Raw genomic sequence first — 17125 nt, 5'->3', positions numbered from 1 at the left:
TTTCTTTAAATTGCTCGCAGTGGGAGGAGTTACCCTTTCCATACCCTCCCCACTAGCTATCATGAGGGATGCTGTTTCCGCCTGGAATCAATACTGTAAAAGAAAAACCTTCTGCCTACTTAAGTATCTCCAAGTAAAGGGTATCGTCCAGCGTATTTTTTTTCTTGCAACGCCGCAAATATATTTGTAAAGAAACTTCTATTGTTACGAAGTCGATTGTCACTGTTGTTTTGATATAGTGCACCAGAATGCGGCGTGTGGGTGTGGGTGGTGGTGGTGGTGGTTGAATTACACAATAGAATCTGACCAAATATTTTCTCCCCAGCCTCACCCCTGCCGTAAATTCTGACCCAAACCTAAGTGACTTTCGCGTTTTTTGAAGACCATGGTGGCAAAACAAAGGTGTTCGATGTGGTTTGATTCTGTGACCTTACGAATGCACTGGAGGGAAAGCAAATTACAGCGAGTGACCTCACAAATATGTATAGTAGTTTGGATCACAATTTGTAAGTCAACTACATAATAATTTGTTAACACTGTATTGAATGAGGAGACTACTTGTGTGAATTCTATTCGTCAGATCAGACTATTATTAAGCCTTGATCGCCATCGATCTGAATGTACCAACAGCCGAGCGTGACAGTCATCCGATACACACAGTTTCCAAGCTTCACAATCTCATCTACAGCCTAGCCATTACCATAATGCAAACAACACAACATGTTCTGCCTTTAGTACTTATATGGTGAAGGCAAAGCAACGTGTTTGTCAAAAATCAATTGACAGTATAATAGGACCCAAGTCGAAACGCCTTTCAATTAGTCCATGGGCTGTTTGTTTATTTGTTTGTTTACTTGATTTTGGCTGATCGTGATCTGTAACACCCACAGTTTAAGAATCCGATTGAAAAAATCTCTAGCATATTTATACGTGAAGATTTCAAATATCCAAGATGGCGGCCAATATATGGCTATCGATTACAGTGGTGATTGCCGCGATTGCACTTTTGGTGTATATTCCTATGTTCTTAGGGTAAAATCTTAATCATCACTTACACAGTAAATGCATACCTTTATTGATATCATTTATTTAATACGGCTGCCAAATGTATGTTATGTAATATTAGTTCCCTTCAGTTAGTGGTCCAGGTAATAATGTGAGTGCAAATTTCACCGAAATACCAGTCGACACTTTAATGTTATTAGGCGAATCTACACAGTTGAATTGCTCATTTAGACATAATCCTCAGATTCCCTTTTGGATTAAGGGTTCAAGCACCACTCTTATACCACCCGACGATGGCGATTACGAATTCATGGAAGACCCAGTAACATACGATTTTCATCTTCATGTGAAGAAAGCGACAATGCAACAAAATGATTATTATACATGCGGTGATTTGTACGAAGTCCCAAGAGCTAGAGCTTACATCTACGTAATAGGTAAAGTGTATTATTAGTAATCAGTATCAAATGTTTGACTGGAAAAAAAGAAATACAGCCAAGAAACAATTGTGTTAGCGCGAATGAACCTTAGACATTTTAAATGTGATAAACAATCGAGCTTGAAAAGTTAAATCGACAAATAATTATTTGACCCTCGGTGAGTGTGAATACTACGCAATTATTGGAATAATATTTCCTGGCTTACCGTAGTTTCATATTGTAATGCACTGTTATCATTGACATTGCACATAACTACATTATCTGCATAAATGTACTAAGCGTTATTTATTTATGTATTTATTTTTATTTTATTTTATTTTTTATTTATTTATTTATTTATTTTATTTCATTTTTTTATTTATTTATTTATTTATTTGTTTTTATTTTTGAGAGAGAGAGAGAGAGAGAGAGAGAGAGAGAGAGAGAGAGAGAGAGAGAGAGAGAGAGAGAGAGAGAGAGAGAGAGAGCGCATTGGAAATATAACAAAGTAGATGAACAAATGTGTTTTTATTGAAAAGGAATTGAAAGATGAATGCTACATCAGTTAATGGAATATTGTTTCATGGTTTTTGAAAACGATACACTTGGTGACTTGCACAAAAGTAACATAATTTTGCTAATTCCTCCCTTTTATGGTTGTGAAAATCATCCTGAATAAATTTAGATACATATAGGAGAGATGGTCTTTTGATCAGTTTGTAATTGTAAGGGGGAGGGGGGGAATCAAAGCCGTAATAAGGTGCAGGTGGTCTTTTGTAAATTTTGCATATCACAGAACACTAAATTATCAAATGCAAACGGGTGTTTTGTGTACGTTTTGTTGCACAACTTGAGCGAAACCAAGTTGAAGGCCATTACACTGCCTACGTTTTTTTAGATTTATAGTCGAGTCGATCGTGCACGACATGGGCGATTTAGACATCGGTAGGCATCAATCGGCGGTGAGAGGAGAATAAGGTGCAGTCAACGAAGCTGTTCTTGCTAAAAACTGTTCTTACGCAATTTTTCAGTCGGTTGGCAATTTCTCCAATCGGCAACGGGAGGTCAACAAACAAGGAAGCATTACAGCGGAAAAGTCCTTATTTTGATGCAGTGGGAGGGGAAACATGACTGTGGGGAGGGGTTGCACGTTGTGTAAAATCAACTGTTGGTATAGTGGAAAACACAAATGCTCTCCCGGTGGGAGTGAGTAAATCATTCACAATTATTACTATTGGGTGGAAAGTGGCCCTGGGCTGGCGAGCAAGTTGAAAGCCAATTTACCACCGAGTGAGGGCACCCTCCTGTTTCAGCGAGTAATTCTATTAAACACTTCACCATATTTGGTCTGAAACAACACAATTAATGATATCAACAAATCTATGTGTTGGCTGCACTTGCAATTGGAGAATGGACTCTACAGAGAGACATTTGAGATGGCAGCGCGGAAACGTAAAATCTAAAATGTGCATAACAAGACAAATTATAGTCTCGCTGTCAGACTCGTGACTATCGTCCCTAATCTGTTTATGTATGCCGCGATACGGCACAGTTAGTCACGAGTCTGACAGCGAGACTAGACAACTTAGTACTTAACTTTAGAATACGCCTAATTAGACTACGGAACTGTAGATTTCGGATGATTAAAGTATCTAATATACATGTCCGTGTACTTAAGTACACGAAGCGCATATGCGAGATCTGCAGTTACAGTGAATTTGCGTAGATTCCTGTGTATTCAACTTTTTGCCGATACGCAAGTGCCCGATGAAAATGTTTATGGTGCACTAAGCTTTAAATTGGTGAAACGGTTGCTATCAACCATTATATTATATTACAACAGGATATTAGTTGTATTAAGCTAGATATGTGATTGGTTTATGCATCATAGTATTAAAGTTTATTAAATAGCTTTACAATGATCGTGATATAGGCAAAGTTGGCATGCCTCGAACTGGATTATGGTATTTTACGGTCTATCGATGTAGTCTGCAATCATCACGGCCGATCATATCGGTATCATTGATCAACTGTAGAAAAGAAAGTCGCCCAAGCCAAAATGCTGACGTCCAATATGCTGACAAACACAAAGACGTACGTACACAAAGACACTGACACAGACAGAGAAACAAACAAACAAACAAACAAACAAACAAACACACACACAAACAAACAAACACACAAACAGACAGACAGACAGACAAACACACACACAAACAAACAAACAAACAAACAAACAAACAAACAAACAAACAAACAAACAAACAAAATGACAAAATGCGTTGATACAATCACATCTAGGGCTATTTTAATATATTCCAGCGAGACACTTACATTCATATGAATATATATATATACACATATATATATATATATATATATATATATATATATATATATATATATATATATATATATATATATATATATATATAACCCATAGATTCATACACACTCGCTCACGTTCGTGCATACATATGTCGTCTTCACGTCTGCCCATACAATCCCTAGGATGTAGTTTATTGCTTATAATAAGTATAATAAATATAGTTGTTTCTTTACATAGAGAATGCTCCAGTGTGCGAGGTGATCCCAGGATACACCGTAATTGCAGATGATAATGTCACATTTATGTGTCAAATAAACCTTGCTGCTAGTGCACCTGGTGACCTGGTTTGGTATGGCAATGGCCTAGAGTATGCACGGAAAAGTAGTAAAACAAATGTATTGTCCCGAGAAATGACAAAAGCAGATAATGGAGTAAATATAACTTGCAGATTGGAACATTATACACTACCAAAAAGTAGTTGGCGAGAGGTTGCATGCAGTGCAAATATCGTCATGAATGTTCAATGTAAGTATTCCTTTTCAGTACATGTTTATAATGATTTCTTCAAAAAAGTGACCAAAATATGTTTTGTCTGTCAGTCTGTCAGTCTATTTGTCTGTCTGTCCGTCTGTCTATCGGCCTATGTATCTAACTATCTCTGTTGTACGTACGTACGTACGTACGTACGTATGGATGGATGTCTGTCTCCCTGTATGTCTGTGTGTGTGTTTGTCTATCTATCTGTCTTTCTGTCTAATTTTCCGTCTGTCTGTCCGTCCGTCCGCCCATCCATCCGACGTCCACCTGTGTGTCTTTAATAACAATTTCTAAAATAAAAACGACTGTGTAAATTATAATGAAAGTGGTTATATATTTTTCATATGGCTATGCCAAGAGCTGTTTTGGTTTTAGATAGTATCGTGCACATCCATTACCTTAAATTATAAAAAAAATATACAATACAATATTAAGGTATAATACGAGTATAAAAGTTTAACTGCAAACAACGTTTAGTTATCAAGTACGAAAAGTCACAACATAATTATAATAATTTACAATTATAAACTTCAGCCCAATTGTTCAACAACAAAAAATTCTCAAACTAGTCACGTACATTTATCTAACATGAATAGTTCGATATTAGGGTTTAAAAACAATGTTTGAGAGATGAATCAGGTAATATGTATCGATTTTGATTCAGATGTTGTGTAATTATTTTTTTTCTTCAATTTATAGGGTAGTGAATTTCAGTGTTTAGTAGCTGCATGCTTTCAATTGTCTTGGGTCAAAGCAAGATTAGAGTTAGGAAGGCAGACTTGGTCTCTCGTATCTGGTGATGATTTATGTACGTGTATCGCGGTAGTTGTACACTAGTACTGTTTGTGAAAAGTTGTTGGTCTTTAGATATTGGTTACATTCCCTCTCACAGAATTGCATTTTGTCCATTTTTTCTGGTCATCTGTGGTCAGCCAATTATGAAGTGTAACAGAACGTGTTGTGTGACACTATGCCTTACATTTTCACGTGTTTTTCATTTCATGTATGCCATGCATGTCATTTTAACCAATATTATGTTTGGTTGCCTTCAGAAGAGTTCACATCAACCCTGTTGTAATGTTCATTATTATCGTGTACATAAACATCTTTCAGCTAAATAATATAGAAAATTATATGCAAATATATAGTGAATATAACTAAAAGCAAAAACAATTGTAATCATTTATACGGTATATTGAGATGTATATCATTCGTCAATTTAATTTAAGTTTTCTTTAAATTTAACGCTTTTAGATCTATCAAGAATTGTAATTTCTATTACCAATTATAAAGGAAGTGCGGTTATCTTGGAAGGCGACGTGGTTATTATTCGATGTTCGTCACACGACGGAAATCCAGACCCCTACAAATTAGAACTGTATTTTTCTGATGGTAAAACTGAAACAGTTCTTCACACAGCAAACTCAGTGACACTAACATATTCTATCAACTATGTCACCCGGTCACAGAATGGTATATATCGATGTTATGCAACAACTGTGTTCTACGATTCCAGTGAGGATTCAGTTGTTGATGAAATTGACATGGTTGTGTACTGTAAGTACAAGTTATTATTGTGTTCATTGTCTATTAGTCTTTCTGTCCCTCACCTCATAGCTTTATCTGGTCAGTCACAATCCCGTTTATGTCCATTTAGCTTGTTTTCAGGTTAGGTGGCCTGTAATGCAGGATAGTGTCAAGCGCATGCAGCGTATAGCGTAAAATGTGACCCTGCCCCGAAAGCACATTGACCAACCGTCAGTTTCATGTCTCTTAAATATAACCCTCCGCCTATGTAAGTGTAAAAGGTGATTACACTATCTACATTGCATGAAGCAAATTTTGCAAAGTAATTGTCCCTATTTTCACAATAACAATCTATTAAGGGACGATCACACAATGTCACACAAGCTCAACTTTATTCATTGGGGGGGGGGGGGTCTGGCATAATGCAATTGCTGAACATCATTTTCGTACTTCTAACCAAATTTTGAAAACTGTCGCGCCTCCAATGATAAAAACTTATGTATTCACTACTGAGATGTTGATAAGTTTATAGAGAAATTGCTTCTTATGTGAGATACAGAGCTTGATGTGTTTACCATCATCTTAGTATTGAAGCAGGTTCATAAGGTTGGAAGTTCATAATGACTTATGTCTCGAATAGTATGTCTCTTTTCTTAACTCCTTATGTTTTATCTAATATGTATCCGATTGTTTCGTTCATTTCGTCCATCCGTCCGTCTTTCCCACAGCAATTTAGGAATTTGTCAGTTTCAGCGGGCGGGGGGTGTCGGTTTTCCATCACACCGAAGAAATGTGACTGACCCTAACCCTCTCTCCCTTTTAAATTGAAGACAGGCTGACCCCGCTATCATTTATTTCCAAACACACAATGACCCCTCCCCTCCCCTTCCTCCACCATATGGTTACTCAGAGTGGACTGGCTGACTATGTCTGACATACTTTATGAGACAGCATCATCATGTAATTAGCGAGTAAACAGGGTTAACAGTTTAATAGCATAAAAGGGGGGGGGGGTTTAAAGCTTGAGATGGGAATATCTACATCTATCGTAAAGTGTTCTAGGGGATCACTCCTTTGGATTTTTTACTCCTCTTTTTTAAAAGCCATTTTTAGGATATTTAGACGCTTTTAGGCAATAATTTCCAAGCTTGAAACGGGGAGGATTGACGCATCTGATTGCTGATTGACGTAGTGCCTCCCATTCCTTCGGGAATGAGGGAGTCCAAGGGGGTCTCCCCCATAGCAGACCTGGAGGTTTTGGCTCTGTTAACTTTGAAGGCAATATTTAGTTTATTCATAGTCTTTTAGGTAAAATTTCACAGCTTCGAAAAGCTAAAGCTATTGTAAGTTTTAGTGTGCTCAACATTGGTATGGTGGCATTACTAGTAAAGCCACTGGTATGTTAGAAAACTGTAGGTGGTCATACCTAGTGTATAATATAAACTGTAATCTGATGAGATGTGATGATTTGTACATTGTAGTGTTGGTAATATGTAGTGTCTGAAATAAAAAGTACACGCTGCATATTAATCTCTTAATCCTCGAAGAGTAGAACAGTTTAGATTATTATGTGAAATTATTATAAGTATTATCATTATAGTACATTGGCCTATATTAACACAATTAGAAAACTTGCCCACTTGTAATATAGTGTTTTACTAGATTTATATTTACCTACAATTTACCTACAAGTCAGGATTCTTTTTGGCGCAGTGGAGGCATAATTGACATCGTCGTTCATGTTGAATAGTATTATATTAAACAAGAATATCAACCAGAGAGGATGTACTCGTCCATGTAAATTTATATACTAGGGAGATGTATTTGTTATTTTATTGTCATTTCTATGATAAGTCATATACAATTATTTTACTCACACATATGGTACCATAAATGGTTTGCATGTTTTATGTCTACTTCTTACACACAATTTCTGCAAAGAATGAAGTTGAGGGCGCTTCATAATCTGACTACACATACAAATGTTACATACACAGCATGATGATTTTCAAATCGATCAACAGAGGAAGATTGGATAACGTCCCTGTTGTCAAGCAGGTGTTTTCAGTGTGCACAATTTTCCTTCTTCCACATTCTTAAGCATTAAATCAGTTATATCGACTTCACCCCCAAAAAAGTAAACTCTTCAATTTCCTCCTATGTGGTCATATACGCTTGCTTATTGGTCAGTCAGTGATTTGGTAATCGTGTTGATTCAATCAAAGTAATAAGGCAACTCAACCCGTTACCAGTGTTCAGTTGGATTTAAATACAAGGCCATGGCCATTGCTACTTTAAGAATACAAGGTTGTATTGACGATCTAAATTATTCTCGAGCCTCTGCCATGTTCCTTGTCCCTTCGAAAGAACTGAAGTAGCTTAGGGGTTCATCAACGTCATTTCAAGAAGGAAGCGTAATGTGTTATCTCCACGTGCACATTTGCTTACTTCCGGGTCGACACATATGCCAAAGTGTGTAGTAAGGTTTGGAAACTTAAGGTAAGGCTTTAAAAAAATTACGTTCGATTCCGAATTGTTGTAAACTTATCTGTAACACATAACTCACTATTGAAAACGGAGTAGTATACTTACCACACGTTTGTAATTGTGTGCTTTCGCTCTGAGTTACACATGTGTTTAATAACGATGTTTGTGTACAGTATATTTTGAGAACAATGCAGCAAATGCATATACACTATAATACAGGGTCTAGGAAACTGGGCAATAAGCAAACGTATTCATGAAATATCTTTGAAATGCATTTTGTATTTTCAAATGGTACTTGCAAACAACTTTTTGTAAACTGATCAGCACGAACGCTTATTAGTTAAAACAATTATCGCATTCAGCGATATAACAGTGCTACATGCGATGAAAGGGGCAGTCGTGTGAATACTGTGTAAGCATATGATGAAATCAAACTCATTCGCCATATTTGTTTTCTATTTCCACCCCCATGTACACATCAGGAAATAAACTGGCATTGGTTCAAACACATGACGGGTCGATGTTGATATCAAGTAACTTCATGGCTGAGCCAATTGATGTCAGAGGTTACGATGAAACAATTTTATCACAATAAATTTGTTTCCTACATGATAGTTATCACAACTATTGAAAGGTAGTTTAGTAAGTGTCAAAAGCTAGCACACATTTTCCTTACCAGTATTTGATTGTATCAGTAACTTGGCTATACATGGACTAGTACCATGCAGTCTCCCCATATGACGTATCAATAAGTCTTAACAAAATGATTAAACATGTTCACATATTGTATGGGACTGCTAAACTGTCAACAAATATGCTATAAAAGGCATCTTTTAAAAAAAGTAACATCTATGGATAAAGAAATTACTTAATTCGTATCATCACATTATTATTTTGCAGCACAAAAAAACTTAATATCATAGTGGAAATCGACTGCCCTATCAAGCCTCCCTGAGCCATGGAGAAATAAAGAAGCAGTGTTATTGCTGAGAAGTTACTTGTCGAATTTATATAATATTTTCTTATATATTCCATGCATTCTTCCTGTGAAATCAGTGAATTTTCTTTAAGATGATTTTCTTTCCTCAAGTAATTACATCTGTACAAAGACACAATTTGTTTTGTATGTATATTGTTATTGAATATGGATACGTGTATAAATAAACAGTGTATGTGTACCCGCGTTTTGATTAAATGTGTCTTTATTTGGTCACCATTCGGACCACTATACTATAAATATGTATACAGTGGTGAGACATCATAACGTCACGCCTACATGTAACAATTATTATTAGTGATTCACCTACTCACTACAACATGCTAATGTATATTGTAGATCTACAGTATACAATTATGATGTTGATTATTTCTGTAATGATATACTTATATATCAGTACAATGTTGTTCAAATCATTGTGTTCTAAAGTGATGACACTTCACTGTTTTATAGAATGTCATGGTACATCGTGTAAATGGTGTCATCAACGTACTGACATTTATTGGCGATGTTGAGTACTTAGTGAGTACTCAGCATTAGCAGGGATATCAAATATTAATGTAGTCCCCTGGCGACTCCATGGTGTATATTACGTCATTAGCCATACCCCTTGTAAATATATTATAGATACACAGAAGCTCATGTGAGCATCTGTGTACATCTGTATAATATACAATTCTAAGAACAATGTACTTCATACAGTATTTTTGTATATGTATAACAACAATGGTAAACACTAATGCCATTTTGTTATTTCTTTTAAACCATATCCACTGTTTGTTAAAAAAACAACGTGATATTACTAGCACAATGTGGTATCTCCAACCTCTCAAGGTAAAACAATATATGCCAGCAAAACATTACAAGTTTATTCCGACGCACACAAGTAAATAAGTAACCGAGTTTTTACCAGTATTATTATAGTTTATTTAACACATTTTAAACAAACTTTCTTTTATGTTAAACTTTCAGATCTCTCTACAGTCGATTTGTCAACACTACATAATGAAGATGTCATCGAAGGTGATGAAGTCACAATTAGTTGTTCGTCATACGATGGAAATCCAGATCCTTACAGATTAGAACTGTATTTCTCTGATGGAAATAGTGAAATAAAACTGAACTCTACCAATGCGGGGGCATTGGTGCATATTATCAACGATATAAACCGCTCACAAAATGGGACATATAGATGTTATGCAACCACACGATTTTATGATTCCACTGAAGATTCATCAACTGATGAAATGGAGATAATTGTTTACTGTAAGTACAATGAGTGTGTTCTTATTTATGTCTGTATACTCTAGTCTATTATCTCCAACCCCACCTCAAGCCTTACTACAGCATTCGACCTCCATATCCATCCACAACCAAAGCTGTCAATTTAACTCACAAAGTATACCTGTCTCATTAATGTCCGATTATCTCGTGTGTTGACATTTATCTAACAAATACGTAAAGTAGACCGTGCCACGGCATATACACGTAAAATATAGTAATCTAAACTCGGACTACGATGGTGAAAGGTGTTAGCTATTTTAGATGATGTGCTACTTCTGTAGTTTTGTATTTAGTAGCCCTCCTTCTCTCTCTCTCTCTCTCTCTCTCTCTCTCTCTCTCTCTCTCTCTCTCTCTCTCTCTCTCTCTCTCTCTCTCTCTCTCTCTCTCTCTCTCTCTCTCTCTCTCTCTCTCTCTCTCTCTCTGAATAAACGGGTATGTAAGGATTTCTTCATAGTCGTCACCAACGCACCAGCTATCACAGTACATTGCACCATTCCAACATCTCTCTATTGTCCTTTACTTGTAACCTACTTATAACACAATGCATATCTTGACATACATGATATATTTATCTATTGTCAGATCCTCCTAAAATCTACACAAATGAAACAGACGTCATAGAAACATGCCTAGATGTATCCAAATCAATAGAATGTATGGCAGATGCATATCCCATCGCCAATATCACGTGGTATGATAACAATGTCACTATAACAGAAGAAGATAATAACTTTCAGATTTACACTAAGGTTATTGATCCTGACTCCACAGTGTCTAGTACACTTATGGTAATTAATGTCCAGTCAAGTGATTTAGGAGAGTATACATGTGTTGCAAATAATGGTATTCGTGAAGATGATAGTAAGACAATGGAATTGAAGGAAATAACCCAGGTTACATGTAAGAATAAAATAAACCATTATATTATTTTATATTATATTATATTTTTTGCTAATTATTGGTCTTTTCCTTACTCCCAATAGTTTGAATAAACATGTTAGCCTGTAACTAAGGTTGATGATAGCACACGTGACACTCGAACTGATTCAGAAGAATGTTACAGAGATGATGTATGAATAGAAGTACCCTTTATCATGTCTTCAAATCAAAATCTGATACGTATCAAAATCTGATACGCTTTAAAAAATTAAGGTCAAGTTTAATATAGAATTAACAAAATATTACCATTCTAATAATATATTGTCTTTTCTCAAACAATATTCATAATTTGTTCATGATTAAAATAGCTGTATTTTATTATTGTATACCGTTGTTATTTCCTATCCAGGTACTCCTTGTTCTTGCCCCACTGGTCTTACTATATTTCTGACGATTCTGTTTACTCTAATTATTGTGGCTGCTGTGGAAGCGTTCCTTTATTTCTTTTGGTGGAATAGAAGACAACCTAAAAACGTTAGTAAGGTACTAATATATAGCAATATTTATCTTAACAGAATAAGATGTGTTATTCTGTAAAAATATAAAGGAATGACCTGGTATGGCATGTTCTACTATGGCGGTTTTAAAACAATGGTTTAATGATATAGACCGATGGTTTCATGGATTTGAGTGTTATACGGAATAAAGTTTATTTCTATGCTGGCGTCTTCCTTTTATATTTACTAGCAAACGAGTTTTACTTGTGGTTCTTGTGTATATCATGTACATCTGTCTGGCTGGCTCTATCCATGTCAACGGTTCTATGCAATTCTGTTTTTATTTATGGGGTTAATAATTATATATAAAACCTAAGTACAGCAGCATTGTGAATGTCTGTGATCATTGCTTTTATTGTAGGTGCAACAAGGTGATAGTAACCATGCCAACGAAGCTATGGATAATGTCAATGAGGTAAGTGTGTGACCCACACGAATCAGTGAAATAAGGTCGTAAAAGAGCTTTCTTTAGTCGTTAATCAGTTAGATATTCAACAATCAATCAATACATGAATACAATGCGTATGATTACCACCTCCTTCTCCTTCGTTCGCATTTCTATGCCTTACTGAACGTTTAGTTTGTCATCATCAGTGTTTTAATTGAAAAACTATGGTATAATTCATGTTAGATATAATATTGTACATAGTTGGGTGTAGAAGACAGAAGACAGGTAAATGTTGGGAACGGGTTGTGTTGGAACAAAGTCCAAACTATTAGAATGTGGACGGAGTGATACTTCATTAGCAAATATATTTTCCTGTCTACTTTCAGGACCCTTCACATGAATACATGGTACTAAGTCCTCAACGAGATAAACATATTTACACAGGACTTGTTCAACGAGGACGTGAAGTCCTTCGTGAATCCCTTTGTCTACGAGACCTAATCTGTGAAGGTGACTTTGGTAAAGTTGTCAAAGGTGAAGCCTGGAATATTGCTAGTAAGGATGGAATGACAGTCGTAGCTGTTAAGATGTTAAAAGGTTTGCCATATTTCTTATTATACAAACTAACAATATTACCCCATTTCAATAAAGAGAGACATAGACTACACACTAAAGAGAATTTCGAGAAAATGTCATAAACATAAATGAAATGAAATAAAAGAGCCGAATGAGCTATATTAGTGGAGGGATGGAGGAGAGAGAGAGAGAGAGAGAGAGAGAGAGAGAGAGAGAGAGAGAGAGAGAGAGAGAGAGAGAGAGAGAGAGAGAGAGAGAGAGAGAGAAAGAGAGATAGAGAGAGAGAGAGAGAGAGAGAGAGGTGGGAGACAGAGACAGAGACATAGAGAAAGAGAGACAGACAGAGACAGACAGAGAGACAATGACAGAAAGCAACAGAGACAGACAGACAGACAGACAGACAGACAGACAGAGCACGACACACTGGCAGAAGACATACAGTAGGATAGATGGATAGGAGATTATCTTTACTTTACTTAGTTTTCCATTTCCTTGTAGATAACACCAATGAATCTGACAGATGTGACCTCCTCAAAGAATTGGACTTGTTGAGAACAATCAGTAATCATCCAAATGTTGTATCTTTACTTGGATGTTGTACACAGGAACCAGGTAGGTTATAAAACCAATATAACACCTCTAACTTATATAGCTACAACCATCCAATTCATGTAAACTACAAGGTACATTTGTATATGTACATCTAAAGCTGTGATATATCTCTAACAAATTCAGTTGGTAGTCATAAGGATTTTTCACTATGACTATTTCAATTAAAAAAAACAATTTGAAAAAAATACCTTTCTTATTCAACATTCCAGTTATAGAAAATAATTGACACTTGTTACTTTTATCTGAAAGTGTGAACTCTAAAGTATAACGAACAATGAAAAATACACTCTATTTAGAGAAGAGGATAACACTGAGGGCCATTCACTTTAAAATGGTTTTAGTTTGATTTCACCATAGGACCAATCTATGTCATACTGGAGTACATGTGCAAGGGTAATTTACAGAACTATCTGAGAGAGAATAGACCCACCCATGGATCCACATATGCCAATCTACATCAACGCAGTAGGACTCTGACCGAACGTGACCTTCTGACATTTGCGTATGACGTTGCCATGGGAATGGAGTTTCTGTCAAAAAAACAGGTATGGATGCAAAACAACACTTGATATGAGAGCTGAATAAAAACAACAACAACATACACCAGCATATTGTTTTCTGTCAAGTCACTGTGTTGTGCTCAGAAATGAGCAAGGTAATTTTATTAACAACTATGAAATACTTGTCCTTCAGTGTGTACACAGTGATCTGGCTGCTCGTAATATCCTTATCAACGAGCACAATGTATGTAAGGTTGGAGACTTTGGACTAGCACGAGATGTCGTCGACAAACACCAGTATGAACGTAAAACACAGGTATGTTAACAATGCAAAGGAAATGTATGTGTACTCTGTCAGGTTATCACAGGTCAGTGTAACAAATGGTATATCAAACACGTTAACGGCTGGATAAACAACTTGACATGGATTGAAGTCAGACAGGAGTCAAAATGTTGTCAGTTGTCATCAATGAGGGCGACATTTCATACTACCTGCCAAAGAGATCGATGTACTGATACACATACGTCTTGATCTAGAGTGTTTTGTTTTTGTGATGTTTTGCTGTATACCAGGTTCACTTCAATAGAAAGTTTTATATTTTTACAGGGAAAACTACCAATTCGTTGGATGGCGATTGAATCACTCGTTGACGATATCTATACAACTCAGAGTGATGTTTGGTCTTATGGCGCCTTGTTATGGGAGATAGTTACTATGGGTAAACACTATATTAATTAAATACAAACTTGAATCCATCTATCCTACATCATTTAGTCGATCCGCGAGGTGATGTGGAAGTAGTACTAACTTGTTGTTGGTGCTGTTGTTGTCGTCGTCACCGTTGTTGTTGTTATTGTTATTGTTGTTGTTGTTGGTGGTGTTGTTGTTGTTGTTTTGTTGTTATTGCTGCTGTTGCTGTTGTTGTTTTTGTTGTCACTGTTGTTCAAATTAAAGTAAACATATTATCAAGAGAGTACTTTCATTATTGTTGGTGAGGATGATAGTTATGTGTGTGGATGAGAATGAAGACTGTAGTGATAATAGTCATGTTGGTTACGACTATCATGATGATATCTGATGATGATGGTGGTGGTGGTGGTGGTAAAGGTGGCGGCGGCGGAGGTGATGAGGATGGTGATGATGACTATGGTGATTGTGACGATTACTAAATTAAAATATTTGTTTTATATTTTATAACAGGTTACCGTCCCTACCCAGGTATGTCAGGTCAGGAAGTGATAGAGTCTCTAAAGGAAGGATATCGAATGCCTAAACCACCACAGTGTAAAGATGAACTGTTAGTTTAATTTAATTTTTGTATTTTGTATAATCTTCTCTTGTTCACTTCATTTTTTCAAAACATATGTTATTATTTTTCATATTTGATTGGGATATTTCTTAACAGGTGTCCATGTAATAATATAATTTTGTCTTGATTTATAAATAAATCAATACGTTATGATTTATAATAAATCAAGACAGAACTGTATGATTACATGGACACCTGTCAGAAAAAATCTTAATCAAATATGAAAAAATAATAGAAACAAATATACTTTGCTTCCAGGCCGAGACTCTGTTTATTCACGACACCTTAGTTTGTAAAAGTCTTTATCTAGCTCTCTGATGAGCGACTACGACAATGCCATTATGTTACTTTGTTGACTTGTCCGTCATAAATGTCACTGTCCATTGATTATTTGTTTATGTATGTATTTGTTTTTAGATATGCCATCATGACAAACTGTTGGAAGGAAGACCCTAAAACGCGACCCAAGTTTGTTGAATTGACTAGACAATTGAAAATATTTGTGAATGATGGAAAGGTATTCCAACTTAATTTTTACGTCATTTCTTCATGGTTTTTGTTTGAAATTTTTTTTCTTTCAAAAATGTATTCCCATGCATGTACCTGGCTATATACATTAGCCTATTCAGTTTAATAAATATTGCTAATAAATATAACCACGGCGCCTCACAGAGTGAACCAAAAGTAAACATCTACATCATTTGAGTAAAATTATATTTACATTCATTATGACTTTACCTGTTTCCTGTTTATATTCCAGGTGTACATTGACTTAACAGAAGCTGTGTTTGACGCTGAGGGCGCGAACTACGATGGTGAACGGTGTTAGCTAATTTAGACGATGTGCTGCTTCTGTAGTTTTGTATCTAGTAGCCATCCTTCACGTCTGTGTCTGTCTGGCTGGTGCTCTCTCTCTCTCTCTCTCTCTCTCTCTCTCTCTCTCTCTCTCTCTCTCTCTCTCTCTCTCTCTCTCTCTCTCTCTCTCGCTCTCTCTCTCTCTCTCTCTCTCTCTCTCTCTCTCATTAATCTTAACGACACAGAATTAGGAAATGTAGGAAGCACGGAATAGAGTTACAACAATCTAACTATCAACACTTTGCAAATTATAAGGTACATATCCAGGATGAGTGAGATCATAACAATGAATGCTATTTGCCATATCATTTTGCTATTTTTATAAAAAAAAAGAGGGGTTCTTAAGGAATATAGTATTTACTGCTCTAGGATAAAGTCATGTTTTATTCAAATTTAGATATATAATTAATTGTTGACGAATTGAATGATGGGAGAATACCTTTTAAAGATTCAGTGTAAAATAGTAAAATCAATTGCTCGTAAGTATTATTTCAAAATAAGTTATACTTACACTGCATATGTATTCACTTTGCTTAGCTGGCAATATATACAGTTGTGTTTAATTTCATATATACTAATATTTACATTTACATTCATTTTAGATAAACATGCGAAAAGCACGTGTCAAAGTAATTGACGACATAACTATACATACATATTAAATTTTTAACAAATGCATACACAGTATACTGTTGATAAACTGAGAAATTCCGACTGCAAACAGACAAATATACATATATTAGAATATACAGTACACCTTCAGTTTACTTATTGTGTTAGTTTATGAATATTTATAATACTTGTATGTCCACCAATTACCTATTGCCTTATAATAATATGTTGTCTTGTGAGACATATATTAA

The 17125-nt window shown here is 35.7% G+C and overlaps 1 protein-coding gene across 1 annotated transcript; it reads left to right on the top strand.

Annotated features, from left to right (window-relative positions):
* Positions 1–262: 262 nt before the first annotated feature.
* Positions 263–16299, top strand: LOC144440125 (fibroblast growth factor receptor-like). The gene is made up of 14 exons (XM_078129388.1): positions 263–506; positions 1206–1442; positions 10274–10567; positions 11168–11485; positions 11874–11998; positions 12383–12436; positions 12796–13006; positions 13484–13597; positions 13955–14142; positions 14291–14413; positions 14705–14816; positions 15299–15395; positions 15825–15924; positions 16168–16299. Exons 1-14 carry the CDS (start codon positions 386–388, stop codon positions 16234–16236), a joined length of 2163 nt encoding a protein of 720 aa, XP_077985514.1. The 5' UTR covers positions 263–385; the 3' UTR covers positions 16237–16299.
* Positions 16300–17125: the final 826 nt, after the last annotated feature.

The sequence above is a fragment of the Glandiceps talaboti genome, chromosome 9, assembly GCF_964340395.1.
Source record: "Glandiceps talaboti chromosome 9, keGlaTala1.1, whole genome shotgun sequence".
Lineage (NCBI taxonomy): Eukaryota > Metazoa > Hemichordata > Enteropneusta > Spengelidae > Glandiceps > Glandiceps talaboti.
The sequence above is the reverse complement of the archived record's forward strand: the minus strand, read 5'-3'. Positions and strand labels throughout refer to the sequence as shown.